The sequence below is a fragment of the Ictalurus punctatus genome, chromosome 25, assembly GCF_001660625.3.
Source record: "Ictalurus punctatus breed USDA103 chromosome 25, Coco_2.0, whole genome shotgun sequence".
Taxonomy (NCBI): domain Eukaryota; kingdom Metazoa; phylum Chordata; class Actinopteri; order Siluriformes; family Ictaluridae; genus Ictalurus; species Ictalurus punctatus.
The window spans coordinates 19,868,289-19,889,666 of NC_030440.2; the positions used below are offsets into that span (position 1 = coordinate 19,868,289).

General features: G+C 39.8%; 3 protein-coding genes across 4 annotated transcripts in view; 1 reads left to right on the plus strand and 2 right to left on the minus strand.

Annotated features, from left to right (window-relative positions):
- ddhd1b (DDHD domain containing 1b) overlaps positions 1–1,681 on the minus strand; it is a 12,048-nt gene extending 10,367 nt beyond the window's left edge. The window contains exons 1-3 of the mRNA XM_017455597.3: positions 811–1,681; positions 386–562; positions 142–270 (exon numbers count right to left, since the gene is read on the minus strand). Coding sequence (XP_017311086.1) covers positions 142–270; positions 386–562; positions 811–1,303 — 799 coding nt within the window. The 5' untranslated portion in view covers positions 1,304–1,681. The remainder of the gene's footprint in view (positions 1–141; positions 271–385; positions 563–810) is intronic.
- psmc6 (proteasome 26S subunit, ATPase 6) overlaps positions 1–21,378 on the minus strand; it is a 270,786-nt gene that overhangs the window by 215,505 nt on the left and 33,903 nt on the right. The gene's annotated exons all lie outside the window — the stretch shown is intronic.
- The window catches only part of LOC108257692 (NACHT, LRR and PYD domains-containing protein 12), a 34,180-nt gene continuing 16,522 nt past the window's right edge, over positions 3,721–21,378 (plus strand). The window contains exons 1-7 of one of the 2 annotated variants that reach the window (XM_053675879.1): positions 3,721–4,667; positions 6,208–6,335; positions 9,178–9,245; positions 9,372–9,482; positions 10,836–10,952; positions 13,065–13,147; positions 13,414–15,190. In XM_053675879.1, the coding sequence (XP_053531854.1) occupies positions 9,193–9,245; positions 9,372–9,482; positions 10,836–10,952; positions 13,065–13,147; positions 13,414–15,190 (2,141 nt within the window). In that variant the 5' untranslated portion in view covers positions 3,721–4,667; positions 6,208–6,335; positions 9,178–9,192. The remainder of the gene's footprint in view (positions 4,668–6,207; positions 6,336–9,177; positions 9,246–9,371; positions 9,483–10,835; positions 10,953–13,064; positions 13,148–13,413; positions 15,191–21,378) is intronic. The other variant, XM_053675880.1, reaches the window with a different exon arrangement.

Genomic DNA, 21,378 nt, shown 5'->3' on the forward strand with positions numbered 1-21,378 from the left:
ACCAAGAGGAAGTGGAGTACACTAAAAGGAAGTGAAGAAGAAGGAGAAGAAGGAGAAGAAGGAGGAGGAGAAGGAGGAGAAAGAGAAGGAGAAAGAGAAGGAGAAGAAGAAGGAGAAGAAGAAGAGGAGGATGTTACTGACCCTTGGAGAATCCGAGTTTCTGTGTGACGGTTCGAGCGATTTTAGACGTTGTGGCGTCGCTGTACAGATAAACTTCATCCACGCTGTGCCAGTCTACATGACTGCGACTCAACTTCACACTGTGCATCACTGACACACACACACACACACACACACACACACACACCATCAGTAATTCATATTATTATTATTATTATTATGATTATTATTATGATTATTATGATTATTATTCCTGCGTTCTCACCCTCCTTGCTCTCAGGCGATGTGCTCACTCCCTCAGTTTCGAGGGAATCTTCGATTCGATATCCCCTAAATTTTGCTAAATGCTCCAGCTCTATCAGGTCTCCGTCCTCCTCGTCCAGCGGGAGCCACGTGCCGTCTGTAAACCACTGCGCTCTCATCACCGGGATACGCTCCTGCTCTGTAACACACACACACACTCTGTAACACACTCTAACACACCTTCAGCTGTGTCCCAAATGCCACTGAAGCTTAAAGGAGCACCACATGCACCTTTTCACATCATATATACAGTATAAATAAGTAAACCAGGGTAGGGGGCGTCACGAGACTGTCCCTGTAATTTCTCCACCGTCCACTAGAGGGCAGTTAAACATCCCTGATTTATTGTTATTATTATTATTATTTTGATGAAAGTGATGAACTCACGGTTCCAGTAGACCGGATAACACTCCTTCTCCTTCACATCCACCTCGTACAGTCCTCCGCGCACACACACCGCCTCCACACCCACGTCCTCACACACACACTCACACTCACACACACTGTCCTCCGGCTCAAACACGCCCTCACGCGCATCCATCAGCGCGCACAGTGTCCGGTGCGCCAGCTCGATCTTTAGAGAGTCGTGTCCCACGAAGGGCTTCCAGTTCCTCTTGTCCTCTCTGTAGAACCAGCGCACTTCCTGCGCCTCGAGCTCCGTCACCTCTCCGGACCGGCTGCGCGTGCTCGGGCGCGGTCTCGCCGTCGGTACCTCGCTGTCTGTGTAGTTCGGGTCCAGATAGTCCGGGTCCGAGTAGGCAGCATCCTCAGCTAGGCCTAACAACATACCGTGTGTGTCCATCATGTCCGCGCGCGCATCACTCACCGCCCAGTCCGAGGCGCGGAAATGACTCCCCGGTGCGTCTGTAAAATCACTCATGGGTGCAGTTTTACCGACTGAAAGCTGCACAGACTCAGTTCAACACACTCACACTCACACACAAACACACACACACACCCCGCAGCGACGCACCGATTTAATCCTCAGCGCCGCATCTCACTGCGCTTAAATCAAACCCTTTCCATCTCTGTACTCCACCTGTTCACCTGCACGCGCCTGTAACTCGGGGTGTGTTTCATTCTGCTGCACTAACACTGACACTGACACACCGACTGCACACATCCGCATCTGCACACAGAGCGCGCGCGTCTACTCCACACTCCCCGGTAACGAGAGCGCGCGCTCAGGGTCGGGGGAGTGAGCAGGGGTACTGTAGGGGTTCTCATGTGTGATTGAAGACACCTGCTGGTGACCGGTGGAACTGCAGTGACACTCGAGCGGTGTACACACCTGACACAATTATTAAAATTACACTGACTTCAGTACTGAATGAAAGTGTAGAGGGATAGGGGACAGTACAGTCATGTGAAATGTCGATTTTAAAGAAAATATTACTGGCTATTTTTCCTGAAATGGCTGAATATGTTTGTGTTAACAGACTAATGTAAAGTTTATATTTTAATTTAAATAATACTACATGATATTTTGGTTTTGTGTTCCTATGTGTTTGTTTGTCTGTTACATTATATATATATATATATATATATATATATATATATATATATATATATATATATATATATATATATATCTTGCAGAAACAGCCACGGTTCTTCTGGAGAATTTATTTGTCGCGCTTGCTTCTTTAGTTAATTTTGTTTATTTATTTATTTTTGCATGTAAAACTCAGCAGCCTTCATTATGTTTTTTTGTCTGTTAATGGCCTCTATATTTCTGCTCTCAAAGTTCGAATGGTGGTTCATGATACCTTCACCCCTGTCCTGTGGAGGTTGTTGGTGATGTCACTGACTGTTGTTTTTGGGTTTTCTTCAGAGCTCTCACATTGTTTCTGTCATCAGCTGTTGTTGTTTTCCTTGGTCGACCCGTTCCATGACTGTTGCTCAGTACATCAGTAGTTTCTTTCTTTTTCAGGACATTCCAGATTGTTGTGTTGGCTATACCCAATGTCTGTACAATGCCTCTGATTGTTTTTCTCTCAGTTTCAAAATGGCTTGCTTTTCTCCCATAGACATCTCTCTGATCTTTGTGTTGGTTTATCGTTTTTAACAACAGATGCAGTCTTCACAGGTGAAACTGAAGGCTCAATCCAAGAGTAGATGCTCAGAGCTATATATTTTTTAAACAATCAGTCTAACAGGACATGCCTGGGTAGCAAGAAACACAAGTCACATGTTCCAATATTTTTGCTCACCTACCAATTGTGTGGTCTGATACAAAATGTCCTATATTCTATGTTGTTTAACATGTCTACATATCAATAGCAGGAAATAAAAACTGAAATTCTAAACTCTCTTCTCATATTCATCTTTTGATCTGAAGCCCAAATGTCTTCAGTCTACAGCAAAAACAAATTAATTGGCCCCACCATTACAATAGTTTTAGAGGGGGCTGTATATTATAACAGCTACAAAAAGTTGTTCCCTCACCAGCTGTTTTTTTTTTTCTCTTGAAATAATTAAGTAAAAAATAAAACTACAAAGAAGTGTAAACTCCTACACCTTGAAGATGTCAGAACTTTAAGCTGAACAGCTTTTCCTCTGACTTAAACTTACAGCCTGTGACTCTTACAAAACGCTGACACTGGAGACTCCTTCCACAAATGTTACATAAACATCTCTGTACAGAAAGCGTCACTGAACAACAACTACACACACAGTGAAGTATTCATAACCTACTGTGTCTGTATATTAACTGATTTAAAGCCAATCTTGCTATAAGCTAATTTAAAGATAGAGAAGGGGAACGTTACACTGTTAACAGTATGCGTGACCATGTTGATTTGACATCTTTAATTGAGCCCGTGGAAGAAATGTCACAATGTCTCATTAAACCATTTTCAGGTACATAACCTGACACACTTCTCAGCTGACTAATCCCCCATTCACTCGGAGCATAGCGCTGAAGATGATACAGCAGTCCCGGGCAACACTGTTAGTGCTGTTCAAGGCCCACTTTGTGTTTGGTGTCACTTACAGAAAGGTACTGCATAATATACACCTTCTTTTAAAGCGCACCTATTATGGTTTTGAAACCTGCCTAATGTTGTTTTAGAGCTCTCATACAATAGATTTACACGCATCCTAGGTCAAAAAATACTTTAAAAGCATTACCTTGTTAAATGCTTTGTTCTAAAGGATTAATTCTAAACTCCTCCTTTCAGAGAGCATACTCTGTTCTGATTGGTCAGATTTTTTTTTTTTTTTTTGGTTTTTGGCTGAAAGAGAAAATATATGGCAACCCGCCCTGACCTGCCCATGCACCGCACTCAGATTTCACTTTCGTTCTAAGACTAAAGAACATTCCTTTGAGGCGCAGTAAAAGCAGTGTGCACGGGGACTGATCCAGGCGGAGCTGGAGGTGATGACTGCATCTGCTGAAGGTTCGACGTGCAGCACAGAGTAAAGTGTTCCAGAGAAACGGTGCATACGAGTGATGAGGCACAAAATCCCTCAGTTTCTCACGTTTCAGGAGATTCTAGAGGAAAACACCTCGATCCTCAGCACAGCTACGCTTTCCATGTCCATACTTGTGCAGATTCCACGCAGGTATTTATCTGAGTGAGAGAGGATTCAGTGCCACACCTCATGTTCTTGATGAGAGGAACCTTCTCTCCTGCCTGAAAACTCAACAACTTTTGTTCTTGACTTGAGGCTACATCTGTTTTTTTACAGTTTGAGGTTAGTTTTAGTTCTATTGCTGTTGTTCTGCACAATAATTTTTAATTCATGTGGAAATATGTTTACATAAACACAATAGAGGCCTGGTTCTCAACTAGACTGATGTTTTGTATATCATAATAGTTTTCTACAACTTTACATTATTTGGATAAAAAATCTGTTAAATTTGATTGTTACCGAACTGAATGAAGAATAATATATTTAGTATTGTTTTTGTTTTGGTGTTAATCTCAATGAAAGTGATCATTTTATTGGCTTGTAGTTTTTCAATTCAGATTCATTATATTCATGAAATGAATAAAAAATTATAATATTAATTCAGTTATACAAAAAACTATTTTCGGTTTCGGCCCAGAATTTCTTTCGGTGCATCACTAATATGTGTGCTGTACAAGGTGTGTGTGTGTGAGAGAGAGAAGGGAGAGAGCGAGAGAGAGAGAGAGCTACATTCCATTTTAGACTCCACCCTCTGGAAGGTAAAACAGATGAAACCAGTTTTTCTGGTCAGCGTCACTCTGTAACTAAAGTTTGTTGGACATCAAGCAGTAAGTACATTTACATTTGTATATAAATATATAAATCAGGTATAAAATCTATAAATAAAGTATAAATACTGAAACTCATCACTAGATGAAGAGTAAGTGGAGCAGTTTATGATGGTTAGTGTGATTGTAATTGAAGTGTTTAATGATACAGAGTCAGGTTGTATGTTGTAGTTGTGTGTTGTGTGACAGTCTTAGTGTTTAAATGTCACAGTACAGCAGGATTTAAAGAATGTTAACATATATAACACTATAATGTACACTGTAACACGACTGTAACACACACGGAGGTTGGGGTTCTAATTACTGCAACTAGTTTTTACTGATTTAGTGGAAATTCACCAAAAATAAATGACCACAGAACTGTAAAGAAATAAAACTGTAAAGAAATGAAAACCATAAAGAAATAAATCTGTAGAGAAATAAAACTGTAAAGAAATGAAAACTGTAAACATGTTCTCAGTAAGTGTTAACATTTTGAATCACTCTGTTTAACTACAGTACAGCAGTGTTACAGATGTTTAAATGCATTTAAAATCACTTTTCCAGAGCATTAATCACTTAATATTAATATTAATACCATCACACTATATAACACTGACTCAGAAGCACTAGTAACAGTACACTTTCCTAAAAGGAGTGTGTTTTAAATATAAAGCTCTTTCAAGTAGGTAAACAATCTATCACTATTTTGTCTGAGGATTGATTAACATGACATAAAGGTTTGGGAAAATGTGTTTACATGTTGTCCGTCGTTCAAGTGGAATGAGTTATATAACATATATAATAGAAGTGCGTCTCACTTAATGGCTCTCTAACTGAAGTGTTGAGCTGAATGTGTTTGGAAGGACGGTGTTTGGTTACAGATATTCAAAACATTGCAAGCTGTTGTGACGTGTTGAAACTGGTTTGTCTAGAAATGTAAAATAAGCACGTGATTTCTTGTAAAGGCACACTGTCATACCACTGCAACAAGTAGCTCTATTTCCCAGAATGCACCACGAACTAAAAACATGGCCGACAACAACAACAACAACAACAACAACACACACACACACACATATGGACACTTTCACCATCCCCGGAGTTCTAATCAGACTCATCAAGTTGTGAAGTATACGTTCAGTTGCCTTTTGTCTCTGTCTATACGAAGCCGTCTGTTATTTCAAACACCACTTACTCCACCTTACATTATCCCGTGCTTTTAATTACATTGTGCAACCTAATCCTAGACTGGGTCATAACACCGGTTTGTCTTCAAATGTCAAAAAACAGAAGCAGTCACATGGTTTCATGTTATGAATATATATTATCTCTTCACATCATTATCTTCCCCAGCAATACCATTCATGACTGTATTAATTAAATGAAAGCTTGTATTTACTGTACACTGTACTGTTTCTCTCTCTCTCTCTCTCTCTCTCTCTCTCTCTCTCTCTCTCTCTCTCTCTCTCTCTCTAAGCTGAGTTGGTAACTGACATCACTGATGCCAATAACTTTTAATTGTTCATGTTGAGGTGTTTGTTTGTTTTTTTTGGTGCAGTTACACGCTGTGGCCAGCAGGTGTCTCAGCAGGTGTGCAGATTACAGCAGGTCACAACCGTTCGGTGAAAGTGAAACTCACCTGCGCCGTTTCCAGACGAAGTTCTTTGGGGGAAACAGTTATAATAGGTTATAAATGTTATAAATCTACCCGATATGAAGAACAATGCTGCTGTATTTGAATTAAGTGTTAATGTATACAGTTTATTTTCTGACTTTTTAAGCTGATGTTTCTCAGTAAGTGAACTGCTCCATTACACAGAGTTATATACCACACAGTGTCCGAGAGTCCGAGCCTCTCTCTATGTAAAGTGTTATTTTGTCTTCTGGGAGACATGTAAATATCTTATTCAGCATCTGAAGGGCAGTACTAAATGAAAAAAAAAAATTTAACAATTCATCCTGTTCAAAAGTTTACACCCCCTGACTCTTAATGTATCGTGTTCCACCTCTGAAGTTTGTGCCCTGTTCACACGTCAAAGAGTTTTCCCTGTTTAAAATTAAAACACCTCAGAGCTATAATAAAGGAATCTGAATCAATGATTCAAATCTAGTCAATGTGAACTGCTCCGGTAGTTAGGCACTTGAACAATGTTCTTCACCTCTTTTTCTTGCACTCCAGTAGAGTAGATAAATGCTTTAAGGGTGTGCAGCTGAGCTGGGGAAGGTCAGCCACATTGGGTGGATTGGGATGGGTTCACCATTTCCTACACCCTGAACACCTGTGTTAATGATGATGAACATTCCCTTGCCCTTGTAGAATCCAGTATTTTTGTTGAATCTCCACAAAAAGACCCTCTCTGAACCTGAGTAATGAAAATTTTAACCATGATCCTTTACAATCAGCTTAGTAATTGGGTGACAATGGTATAAACCTTGCCTCACTTGCCTCATCTGACTTTTCCACCTGGCCTGGCCTCAGGTTCACAACATACCCAGGGAATGCTAGGTTGTCAGTCTCATCTTGGTGAGCAGCAATTTGCTCAGGATTCCTGATCAGACTCCTCACAGTTCCTCTTAGCTGGGGCAAAGGCACTTCCTCTGGTGCACATAAATGGGGCATGTTTATGATACAAATGAGTGGAGAGGTATAATTTTGAACACCAGCTATGTCAAATGTCACAGTTTTCTCCTGCAAAGGACTAACAGTCTCATTATCTTCTTGTGACCTGGTCACTGCTTTCTTGATGCAATATGGAGGGACATCCACCTGGTTAACTCTAGGTTATCTCTTAGATCTTGTACTACCTGGAGAGTCCAGCAGAACCTAGTGCTCACTGCTGCTGGGGAACCAGGGGGACCGAATCTAATAGCCTTAATAAGGTTCTTAGGCTTAATAAGGTAAGGACAATCAGAACCAATTAGCAGTAATGTGTGGACATTAGCTAGCTGCTGTAGTGGCAAACCAGCAAGGTGCCTGTACTTCTTTAGAAACATGGCTGGATGTGTATGCTCTGCTAGTCCCAGTGGCTCAGCTGTGAAGGCCCCATGAATCTCGAATATACTACCAATATCTGGGCCATCCATTACTTCTGCAATTAATTGTAGGACTAGCTCTTGAGGCTGTCCATAATTTTTGTTCAGAGCTAGCATAGTATGTGCTATATCAGTATATGGGTATCTTGATTTGCTGTATGAATCAGTGGCCATACAGAGATGCTAGAGTCTCTTCCAGCTTCAAATGTTTGTTCAGGAACTCATACTTGAAGCACTCAGTAGCCTTCTGTTATCCAGTGAAATCCTCAACCTTGAAAACTCTCTTGGATCTGGAGAAGTTAAATTAGGTATAGGAGTGGCCCTCTATAGTTTTCTTTTGGGTTGATGGAACCAGAGGATGAGGTTAAGAATAATAGTCCCTCTTCACATCATAATGACTCCCATGATGGGTGTTCTGCAGGAGGGACGGCAGACTGACTGTCATGTACTGGTGGACATGGAGAAGGCAAAGAAAAAAGCTTTTTCCTTAGTTGTAACATTAAGTTGCTCTGATCTGTTATTTCCGTGATCAGGTAGAGATGGGTGCACTTCCTGCTAAACTGCAGTTTTTTTGTGTGTTTCTCGTCTCCTGGAATGTTAACATGTACAGAATGTTGTCTGGCTTTTTGTTGCAAGGATTCACATTCCTTCTTGTGTCAGTTGTGTCAATAACCATGAGATCTGTTATTGGATCACCCTGGGTTCTATATTTTCTTGCTCTACCGCAATCTACACATCATTTAATCCATTCTCTCAGTCTGGAAGCCTGGCTGACTGGAAAAGTAAGTCTGGCATTCAGCAGCATGTTATTGCATTGCTATTTAGAGATGTCTCAGATGTTCACAATACGAGATCATCATTTGCAAAGTTGGCAGGTGGTTTGATCTGTCTGTAGGCACAACAGGCTGATTTTACTCAGGAAATTACATGCTGTCTGTAGTAATTCTGTAGTAAGTCTGGCTCAAGGACAATTGAACAATACTTTTTTCAAAAGCAGTTTAGTGCTTAGTATCCCTTAAAGCTGATTCTGGAATTTTTAGATTGCTACAGGGTGTCCTGTGACTATGAAATTAATAATCAGCCAGCTTGACCTGCAAAATCCACCTAGTTGTTTATTAATTGTGGTTACTTTGCTGCATACACAATAGAAACATCTGATGAATGGATAAATGTCCGATGATCTGGTCTAAATTGTAAACTTAATGGATGCAACATGGATGGATCATTTTGTATCCAGAGAATCATAAAACACATCTAGAGTCAAAATATAATGCTTTAATGGGTTGTGTATCACACTAGATGAACAGTTCAGTATGTTTTAAATAGCACAGGATAGTTTATTACTCTTAGATGACGTTTCCTTGTAAGTGAACTGTGTTTAATATGTCTCAAATATTTTGTGTCCTCAAATACATCACATGTCCCTGTGTGTGTGTGTGTGTGTGTGTGTGTGTGTGTGTGTGTGTGTGTGTGTGTGTGTGTGTGTGATTTACAGCTGTGATATATACACATGATGTCCAAAATGAATCTCTCTGAGGAAGAAAACACAGCCACAGGAAAGAGGTGACTGAAAACTGTGAAAATTCATTAGTGGCCTTCATTAGTTGGGTTAGATGGAGTAGGGTTGACTCATCAATGTAGATTTTCAAGTTTCACATTTAAACTCCTCTAACAACATTTATATTTCAGTGTGATTCAGGGTAAGAGATCAGACTCACCAGAACCCAGCTGTGTGTCAATGAAGAGTGACCAGTCTATGGAAACTCCAACAAGATTTAAAGACCATTCTACTTTTCGAAGGTAAAGATGATGAAAGCAATAATTGTAAATCTTTAAAAACTAACTGAAATATCACATTTACACCATTATTCAGATCTTTAGCTCTGACACTAGATCCTGGGTTCAGGCAGATCCTGTTTCTGCTGATCATCTTTAAGAGATTCTCTTTAAGAGAATTCATTAATGTTTCCTTGTGTTAAATGCCATCAATTGGACTGTCTATATAAAGCCCACAGCTGCATGTTAGAGCAACATACAAGCCATGAGGTTAAAGGATTGTCCCTAGCATTCAGAGACAGAACTGTGTTGAGGCACAAACCTGGAAGCTGAAACAGCTTCTGAACATTCAGCAGAAGGTCCTGAAGAACACAGAGATTTCAAACATTGGTGTTTTGGCAAATTTGCATCTGATAGACTTTCAGATCATGACACACAAAATTCCACATTTTGAGAACACCAAAATTGAACTCTTTGGCCTAAATGCTGAACAAACGTTGAATGCTGAACTGTCATTTGGAGAAATCCTGGCACAATTCCATTCTTACAGTTAAAATTGGGGTGGCAGCATCATGGTGTGGATGTTTTTCAGCAGCAGAGACTGTAAAGATTGCCAGGGTTGAGGGAGGGATGAACTTATGAAACTGCATATGCATCCTTGAGGAGCACTTGGTGTCTCAGATTAGGGTGATCTTTGAAGATTCACCTTCAAAGAGACCCAAGACAACACAGGAGTGTCTGCAGGATGAGTCTCTGAATGTTCTTGAGTAGCTTTGACTTAACCATGATTGAACATGATTGGAAATAGCAGTAGAGCATTGTTCCCCATTAATTCTGAGGTACTGTGAAGAAGAACAACTCTTGACAGAACTCCAGACTCCTTTCAAGAATATAATCGCTGCAAGGAGCTTCAACGGTACTGAGTAAAGGTTGAATACTTATTGAATTAGATTTTTAATCATATAGCACTTTTAACAGTGTACATTGTCACAAAGCAGCTTTATAGAAATCAAGATATAAATTTGAAATTTATACATTTATCCCCAATGAGCAGCCAGATGTGACCATGAGAAAGAAAAATTCCCTGAGATGATATGAGGAAGAAACTTTGAGAGGAACCAGACTCAAAAAGGAACCCATCCTCATCTGGGTGACACCGGATAGTGTGATTATAAATAAATACACCCCTTCTATAAATGTGTACTACATGATCTAAAAGTGCCCAAGTACTGTCACGCCCTAACAGGCCATTCTTGCCCTAAAACTACTTCACTTTGGACTACTGCAGTAATGTAACACAACTAGGATTAATAGTTCATATTTTGAGAATACATAGTAAATCATGACTTTACACCTCTAAGAGCATCTGTATCTCAGTGTGATTCAGGGTAAGAGATCAGCCTCACCAGAACCCAGCTGTGTGTCCATGAAGAGTGACTGGTCTATGAAACGTCCAAAAAGTTTTAAAGAGCAAGACCATTCTACTGACCTCAGGTAAAGATGTGTTTGGAAATAAAACTCATTAAGGCATTAAGAAATTAAAATATGCTTTTCTTAATCTACAAATGTCTTCTTTATAATAAAAATATTTTAATTTAAATCTTTTTAATTCATCACAAATTTTTCCAGTTTTAGGATTCTATATTGATTTGAACTGGCAGTGGGTTTTTTCTCAGGATTGTCTCTGTCTCAGGATTTGGTCTCACTAAATGTGGTTTTGGTCTTGACCAAGAGAAATAATTGCCAGACTTATGTAAGATTTGTGGCCGGACTTATGCACAGGCTAACTTGGTCTGTAGCTTAGTAAAGGCCCTGAACTAAAGCAAAACCTGTGAATAAATATTTATTAATTTACTTAGCTTTGGCTTTTGTTCATTGGTTTGTGTTTTTAAAGTGGGAGGGAACACAGGTGCAGTCATGTGGTCTTTTGATATTAGCTAGCTAATTGTCATAATGTCGGACAACAGTATTTCTGATCGGTGGCTCATGAGATGTGTGAATAAATACATAAAAGTAAGAAACTTTATTGAATCCACAAAAAAAAGACAATGAACGAATAAAAGAAATTAAAATAAATAAAATCAATATTTGCTCAGCTTCTCTGATACAGACAAATTTAATTTAAAACATAAAAAAGGAAAAGAAAATTGTGTACCAGCAGCTTATCAATACAAAAGAAATTGGAGAGGCGGTCCCACTGCAAAAATATTGAGTTTGAGCCATAATACAGCACCCCTGGAGCAGAGAGGGTTAAGGGCCTTGATCAACGGCCCAACAGTGGCAGCTTGGCAGTGAGCCTTCAATGTTAAGCCAACAATGTCTTAATAGCAGTGGTTGTTAACCTTTTTCCTATCAAGTGCCATTAAAATTTTATAACATCCTTTGAGAGTCACGTAATTTACTTAATGGAGGTTTATGACGAATACAAGTGCAGTTAAAGACGTTTATTAGAGAGAGAGGCAGACAAATCCAAAACGGTAATCAAAAGCATGGTGTAATAACAGGCAAAAGGTCAGGTGATCGGTAGACAGGCATAAACTGGGCGAGGTAAAAAACAAAATGAGAAATGAGAACAAGGTCAGTAAACATGAATCAAAACGAGAAACAAGGAACAACCGCTTGGTAAGGAGAATACACTCAATACTACGCAATGTGCTAAGAGACGCGAGGGGTTTAAATGACAAACATAATCATGGGTTAAACACAGAACAGCTGAAAACACTGATGCCGAGCTTGCGCTTCGGTTTTCCGAGCACGCTGCAATACTGCAGCTCTGGCTCGAGGGGAAATCGTGACATTGAGGGCCATACAAAGTTATTTTCTGAACTTTTTGAAATAATATCCATGATTGGGGGTCCATCTGTGATAAGGCCTCCTTTACTTTTCAAATGGAAGTTCAAATGTGTTCATTGCCAAAACAACTTGCTCAACACAACAACAAACTGACACTTTGGAACAATTTTACTTTGTCCGGCATCAGCAACTTCACAATGCCAACAAGGCACTCCTTACCAAATTCTCCTTCTGAATGAGATTTCAGCTTCTTAGTAATTAGTTCTATCCTTGCAGAACTAACCTACACAACAGTGTCTCTGCCAGAAAGCTGCTTGTTGGGTATCTAATCTCCTAAAGAGCGTTAACATTATCCAAACACATTTGTCCTTGCAGCTCATCCAGTTTAGCAAGTTTCCAGCTGTAATTACGCTTGAGATTGGCGTTTTTCATCATGCCAGCGCATCCCTACAAACAAGGAACACTGGCTTTCCTTTTACTTCAACAGAAAATAACCGTTTGTCCATTTCTCTTGGAAACATGACATTCCACATCTACTTTTCTTTTTTTGGCAGTCACCGGGATGCATGTGAGAGATGGCATGTGTGTGCATGTTTACCCTTACCTTAACCCTGACAGGCATACAGTTGGAGAGGACCACAAGAAGGATGTGTTAGCCTATTATTTTATTTTATGTAACATTAGTTGGCATCCATTTGTATTTTTTTATTTCCTTTCTGGCCTGATCAAGCAGTCTCGCAGGCCACATATGGTCCATACGGCACCCACCCCTGATTTATAGTCTCCATTACACTCACGTTTTTTTTTCCACAGAATCCAAAAGGAAAAATCCAAAACTGTCAGTGGAACAGAACAAAATTATCAGATGAACATGAATGATAACAAACCACAGAATGGTAAGTTCTCTGAGTCATGATTATTCCATCACTTTTACTTAGAAGGAAGGACATTGTCACTTTAGAAATGTGAAGGGAATGTTAATGTTATTGCATACCACAAATACACTCTAGAAAATTACAACATAGTAGCAACTGCTTGGTGGAAGAACCACATATGGCTGTGATGGTCAGGTGTCCCCATTCTTTTGGTCATAAAGTATATTATGGATGGTGTTTTTATATTAAAATATTTATTTTTTATTATTATTTTTTTTGTTTATTAGAGCTGGATCTCGTCTCTGAGTATCAGAGAAAACTCAAATCCACCCTGAGAGAGAAGTTTAAAAGAATAAATGAAGGAATCTCACGGCATGGAAGTTCAGCACTTCTGAATGCGATCTACACAGATCTCTACATCACAGAGGGGTGGAGTGGAGACGTCAATAATGAACATGAGGTGAGACAGATTGAGACAGCGTCCAGGAGACCAGCAGCACAGGAGAAGCCCATCAAACATAATGATCTCTTTAAAGACAAGTCCATCAGAAGTGTTCTGACTGAAGGAGTTGCTGGAATTGGAAAAACAGTCTCTGTGCAGAAGTTCATTCTGGACTGGACTGAAGGAAAAGCAAATCAGGACGTCTTCTTCATGTTTCCACTTCCCTTTAGAGAGCTGAATCTGATGAAGCAGGAACATCTCAGTCTGATGAATCTTCTTCATCACTTTTTCCCTGAAATGAGAGAACTAGAAGTAATAGACTGTGACTCCTACAAAGTCCTGTTGATCTTTGATGGTCTGGATGAGTGTCGACTTCCTCTAAATTTCCAGAAGAATGAGAGATTGTGTGATGTGACAGAGTCAGCCTCAGTGGATGTGCTGCTGACAAACCTCATCAAGGGGAATCTGCTTCCCTCTGCTCACCTCTGGATCACCTCTCGACCAGGAGCAGCCAATCAGATCCCTCCTGAGTGTGTAGACCAGGTAACAGAGGTACGAGGGTTCAGTGATCCTCAGAAAGAGGAGTACTTCAGGAAGAGGATCAGTGATCAGAGCCTGGCCAATAAAATCATCTCACACATGAAGTCTTCAAGAAGCCTCTACATCATGTGCCACATCCCAGTCTTCTGCTGGATCTTAGCCACTGTTCTAGAGAGAATGTTGGGTGGAGCAGAGCGTGGAGAGATCCCCAAGACTCTGACTCAAATGTTCACACACTTCCTGATCTTTCAGATCAAACACAAGGACCAAAAGTACCATCAGAAATGTGACCCTGATCCTCAGCAGACCAGAGAGAGTATCCTGGCACTGGGAGAACTGGCTTTCCAGCAGCTGGAGAAAGGAAACCTGATCTTCTATGAGGAAGACCTGAGAAAGTGTGGCATTGATGTGAGAGAAGCGTCAGTGTACTCAGGAGTGTGTACCCAAATCTTCAGAGAGGAGTTTGGGCTTCACCTGGGGAAGGTGTTCAGCTTTGTACATCTGAGTGTTCAGGAGTTTCTGGCTGCTTTATACACATTTCTCTCCTTCATCAGCAGAAATGTAACAGAACAACCAACCAATTATCTGTCTGATCTTCTCAACAAGTCAGACATGTCTGATCTCCTGAGCAGTGCAGTGGACAAGGCCTTACAGAGTGAGAACGGACACCTGGACCTGTTCCTCCGCTTCCTTCTGGGTCTCTCACTGGAGTCCAATCAGACTCTCTTACGAGGCTTAATGCCCCAGACAGGAAGCAGCTCTCACAGCAAACAGGAAACAGTCGAGTACATCAAGGAGAAGATCAGGGAGAATCCATCTCCAGAGAAATCCATCAATCTGTTCCACTGTCTGAATGAACTGAATGATGATTCTCTAGTGCAGGAAGTACAAACTTACCTGAACAGAAGAGGCTACAGTCGTCTCAGTGGAACCAGTCTCTCTCCTGCTCTGTGGTCAGCTCTGGTGTTTGTGTTACTGAGCTCAGGACAGGATCTGGATGAGTTTGATTTGAGGCAATATGACCCATCAGAGGAATGTCTTCTGAAGCTGCTGTCAGTGGTCAAAGCCTCCAGAAAAGCTGAGTGAGTATTTTTATTTATAAATGAATTAATGAAATGTTTTTAATATTAATGTATAATTGACTGATAAAAAATAATTATATCTATTAACTAGTGATCTATAGGCCACTAGTGTGCTGATTATTTTTCTCACTAGAGAGGAACATAAGACTATTCAGGACTATTTAAATTTTGTATATGAAAAAATATGCATTTATTTTTTTTTACATGTTGAATTCCTATGTGTTGAAAGCATTTGTTTGCTGTTATGATATAGCTCATGTATACAAATCTGTCTAAACAGAACAGGGTAGAGAAAGTCTTTTATCCTTAATCTCTAAGTAAAAAACGTGTGCCGTTATTATGGATAAGAGCTTCAGCCCAATGATGCAAAGGTACACTAAATATACATTTTCATCCTGATGCCTTGGAAATCACTCGCTGCTGCTGAGGATGGCCCCACATGGACAGCCCAAAGATCATTGAGATTACAGAAGATGGTACCACTTTAAAACCATGAAGATAGCTTTGAGCTGCAATTGCCATGAACAGTTTGGCACTCAAGTCTCCTGGTTATGAATTTCCCAGTTACACAACTGCACTATTTGACCATGTACAGTAATACACATTACAGAAGTAGTGTATTTATTTATAATCATCACCCAGATGAGGATGGGTTCCATTATGAGTCTGGTTCCTCTCAAGGTTTCTTCCTCATATGACCTTTTACTGCTGCTCACGATGAAACAGAAAGTCCATCCAGAGTAACTGTGAGATCAGAAAGATTACTTCTAGCTACACGTGGTCCTAATACATGTTCTTCTGTCTTATCAGAATTAAGTAAGAGGAAGTTAATAAACATCCAACATCTAATGTCCTTTACACAATCCTCAACTTTACTAAGCTGCTGTGTGTCCTCTGGCTTCGCTGAAACATACAGCTGTGTATCATCAGCATAACAGTGGAAGCTAATTCCATGTTTACGAATAATTTGACCTAGAGGTAGCGTATATAAAGTAAAAAGCAGAGGGCCTAAAACAGAACCTTGTGGGACACCAAATTTAACGTCTGTAATCATGGAGAAGTCTCCATTTACATCTACGAACTGATAACGATCGGTCAGATAAGACCTGAGCCAGGAGAGGACTGTTCCCTTAATACCAACAACATTTTCTAATCTATCAAGGAGAATAGTGTGATCTATAGTATCAAAAGCTGCACTAAGGTCGAGTAACGCAAGCAGCGAGACACAACCCTGATCGTAGGTCAGTAGAAGGTCATTTACTACTTTAACTAACGCTGTCTCTGTGCTATGATGAGGTCTAAATCCTGACTGATACATTTCATGAATGTATGTAAGTACGAGCATAACTGCTTTGCTACAACCTTTTCTAAAATCTTAGAGATGAAGGGGAGATTTGATATTGGTCTATAGCTGGACAATTGAGACGGGTCAAGATCAGGTTTTTTAATCAAGGGTTTAATAACTGCTAATTTAAGTGATTTAGGTACATAGCCACTGCTTAGGGAAGAATTGATTATATTTAGAAGTGGCTCAATTACTCCTGGACCAATCTGTTTAAACAAACATGTAGGTACGGGATCTAGTATGCAAGTTGATGAATTGGCTGAAGAGATTAATGTAGCTAGTTCGGTCTCTCTAAGCGGAGCAAAACACTCTAAACATTGATCTGATATCGCTACATTGTCATGTAATGGGTTTGTTACAGTACTGTCCGGTTTTAATTTAATGGCCTGTATTTCACGTCTAATATTTTCAACCTTATCAATGAAAAATGTCATGAAATCTTCACTGCTATGTAATTGTTTCTCTCTGTAGTGGTTTTATTCCTAGTTAATTTTGCTACTGTGTTGAAAAGGAATCTAGAATTGTTTTTGTTGTCTCCTATTAAGGTGGAGAAATCGATTTTTCTAGCATCGCCAAGAGATTTCCTATATTTCAGTAGGCTCTCCTTCCACGCTGTTTGAAATATTACCAGTCTGATTTGACGCCGTTTACGTTCTAATTGTCAAGTTGTCTGTTTTAAGGTTCGCGTTTGATCGTTATACCAGGGTGCTAATTTTTTCTCTCTAATTATTTTTCTTTTGAGTGGAGCCACTCTATCTAGCGTGTAGCGGAGTGTTGACTCTAAGCATTCTGATATATTTTCTATACTTAGTCCGTATGTTAGTATGAGGTCAAGAGTGTGACCACCATTATGAGTAGGTCAGATTACGTTCTGATTAATCCCTACTGAATCTAAGATGGACACAACCGCTGTCCTCAGAGGGTCTTCCAGGTTATCAAAGTGAATATTAAAATCACAGACGATTAATGCTTTATCTACAGACACAACCAGGTTTGAGATAAAGTCTGCAAATTCACTAAGAAATTCAGTATATGGTCCTGGGGACTGTAAATAATAATGAGAGGAATTAACTTGTTTTTTGTGGCTACATAAGTTATACTGGTATTAAGAACTTCAAAAGAATTAAATTTATGACTAGGTTTGTGTGTGACGCCTAGATTTTGATTATGGATGAGACCAACACCTCCTCCTCTACCAGTTGAACGAGGCTGATGTACATAACATAACATAACATAAGGGCGTAACCATGGTATGGACATAAGGGGGGGTCCAAGCAACCCCCAGGCATCCAAAGATTGATACTGAAAATTTGCATATTTAGAACATAGTGTTAGGATTACAGTTACCATTTGAATTCACGTGATTTCTGAGTGATAGAAGCTCCCACAGCATGGAGAAATTGTAGGGTGCTGTGGACGTCCTGTGGGCAGATGTATTCTCTGCTCCATAACCTACCATGAAACCTACTACTCCAAGTAGAGGCGAGGTAAGATGTGTGCAGGCAAACCACACACACTACCATTTAAACACGCAATCACGACTTTTAAACAAACTCAGAATGTACAGCTACCTATGAAACTACATTCAACACTATATGTTGTAAATACAATGTCCCCACGGATGCTTCCAAGCAATGCTGCGCTGCCTGCATCGTGACCAGGTACCGTTATTTTCCCAGAAGAGCAATGACTGACTCAGATGATCATTTTAATTTGATAAACTGAATATTCTGTTTGTGTACCTGGTGTCATTTATTATGTTAATGTCATCATGCTGTTTAGCTTGCTATGTAATAAGTGTTGAAAGTGTACAACAATAGATAGTGGTAACCTGAAACGTTAGCTATGTAAAGGGTACTGGAGTTTTCTTTTCTTAAATCTAAAGACAAACTGCCATAGCTAGATCTGAATGGAGAACTACAGTATGGCCACAACTCAGACGTTAGTTCCATATCTCTCGTTGCCAAGCTAGCACATCTCAGCATTATGCTGAGCCTTATATCTATAAAATCACTGAGTTGTCCTTAGGCCAAATGTAGTGTAAAGGAACGAAATGCTGTGCAACTTTCCTCAGTTTCACCCGTATTTATAACAGTCTGTCACAGCGTGAGGGTTCACAGAGAGCTCGGAGGGAGGATATGCAAGTCAATATAACGTTAATGGTCAAAAACTGGACCTGGCGTTAGCCTAGCCTACTCCGTGGGTGTGCAAATATCAACAGTTCATTGACGTTCTTAAGAACAAACCAAGCCATGGTATGATGCCTTCTACACTAAGCTAAGGTTACCTACTATTTAGGTATCTAGTTACTGACTGTCTGAAAAAAAACCTTAAATTTTATATATATATATATATATATATATATACACACATACATTTGGTTTATATATATATATGTACACACACATACATTTACACACACACACGCACATTGTCACGTCTCGTGACGTAAGGAAGATAGGACGGACATAAGTGCAGTATGAACAGTTTTATTTAAGAGAGACAGAGGCAGGTAAATCCAAACAGTAATCCAAAACGTAATCCAGTAACATGTAAAGTTCAGATGATCGGCAAACAGGCATACACGGGGAAAAGCAGGAATCAAGTCTGCGGTCACGGGATACAGGGTCGAGACACAAAACATGGAACATAAACAATCGCAAGAGACTGGGAGCGGAGAAACCAGCGTGAGCTAAACAAACGAATCTGGACTATGACTATGGTGTACTATCGTAAGGAATCTAAACTAAGTATCTAATCTATCTAATATTCTGCGCCGTGTGCTGGGAGGCGCGCGGTATATATACAAACATAATCAGCGTCCTGATAGCTGACGGCTGAGGGTAATTCAGACCCACGTGAATCTATTTTTGGAAGAAAACCATTCAATCCAGTTCGGGTCATTTTGACCCCCTTTATGCATTCGTGAAGATTTTTTTGGTTCATGCATTGTAAGGTTAAATATCAGAAATCTAAAAGGTGTGCATCATACCGGACACCTAGTTGAACACTTTACAGTTGGTTGTGTGACTGTACATCATTCCCTTCAAATGTTATTGAGCTTAAAATTATGGTATATTTTGTGTATGAGCCTATTCAGTAATGAAATACATGGCAATATTTATATATGATTTAATAGTTTATTTTAAGAAATATTGAAAATCTAAGAGGTGTGCGTTATAGCTGACACCTACATGAACACTGTACAGTTGGTTATATGACTGTAAGTCATTCCCTTCAAATGCTATTGAAGTTAGAATCGTGTATAACAATATCGTATGTAACTTTAGAGACGGTCCCTTAATCTCCGCATATCCGCGAATATGGAACTCCAACATCAAACCAACTTTATTCCAGTGAAAAACTTAAATATTTTTTATTTCAATGGCGCTCAACCCCTACGAGTCTACCCCAGACTACAGGACTACAGAAACCCCAAATAAATAAAAACTTGTGAACCAAATTCTTGTTTTTTTTTTATTTTTTTTAATTTTTTTTTTATGTATGCTGTATAATAATTCTGCCCCAGAAAAAGAACAGTTCTAAGAAGTTATTGAAAGCCCAATATTGCCATGACATTCATGTTCATGATGAGTGTACGTAAACTTCCGACTACAAATGCATGTTTATATTAAGCCCATATTATATGTTTATATACATCTACAGTATATAGTGATGCTTGAAAGTTTGTGAACTTTAGAATCTTTAAATGTGACCCAAAACATCAGATTTTCAAGCAAATCCTAAAAGTAGACAAAGAGAACCCAATTAAACAAATGAGACAAAAAAATATTATACTCGTTCACTTGTTTATTGAGGAAAATGATCCATTATTACAGATCTGTGAGGGTAAAAGTATGTGCACCTCTAGGATTATCAGTTCATTTGAAGGTGAAATTAGAGGCAGGTGTTTTCAGTCAGTGGGATGATGATCAGGTGTGAGTGAGTGACGTCCTGTTTTATTTAAAGAACAGGGATCTATCAGAGTCAGATCTAGCAGAGTCTGATGTTCACTACACGTGTTTGTGGAAGTGTATCATGACATGAACAAAGGAGATTTCTGAGGAGCTCAGAAAAAGAGTTGTTGAAGCTCATCAGGCTGGAAAAGGTCACAGAACCATCTCTAAAGCGTTTGGACTCCACCAATCCACAGTCAGACAGATTGTGTACAAATGGAGGAAATTCAACATCATTGTTCCCCTCCCCAGGAGTGGAGACCAACAAAGATCACTCCAACAGCAAGACGTGTAATAGTCCACGAGGTCACAAAGGAACCCAGGGTAACTTCTAACCAACTAAAGTCTTCTCTCACATTGGCTGATGTTAATGTTCATGAGTCCACCATCAGGAGAACACTGAACAACAACTGTAAAATGTCTGGATCATTCCAACTATGAAGAAGCCATACCCGGGTCTACTGAAAGTCCAGCTCAACTGATTAAACAGGTGGAATCAAGTGTTTCTCCTGCTTGACTGGAATGAAAATCTGAACCAACACTGGCCCTTTGCAGATAAGGCTGAACACCCCTGCTGTAAATATACATCCTTGCACTGATGTGCTCTTGCAGCTGAGCCATCATTTTGAGCGGAGAGCCTCTACCATCATGCCTCATCGCAATCTGAGCGATGACTCCATAACCCTGATAATTGCTTCTCCATGCAGCTACCAGGTTTCAGTACTAGTAATAATCTCAGTATAATGCCATTCAGACAACACAGACCCAGTGTAAGAATACACATGAGGTTACATTTATTAGTGCTTGTGAACATTGGCACAGTTGTCCGACATGAAAAGGTACAGCTTTTCAGCTTACTTGCCGCATAATCTGTTCAGTGTTGGCAT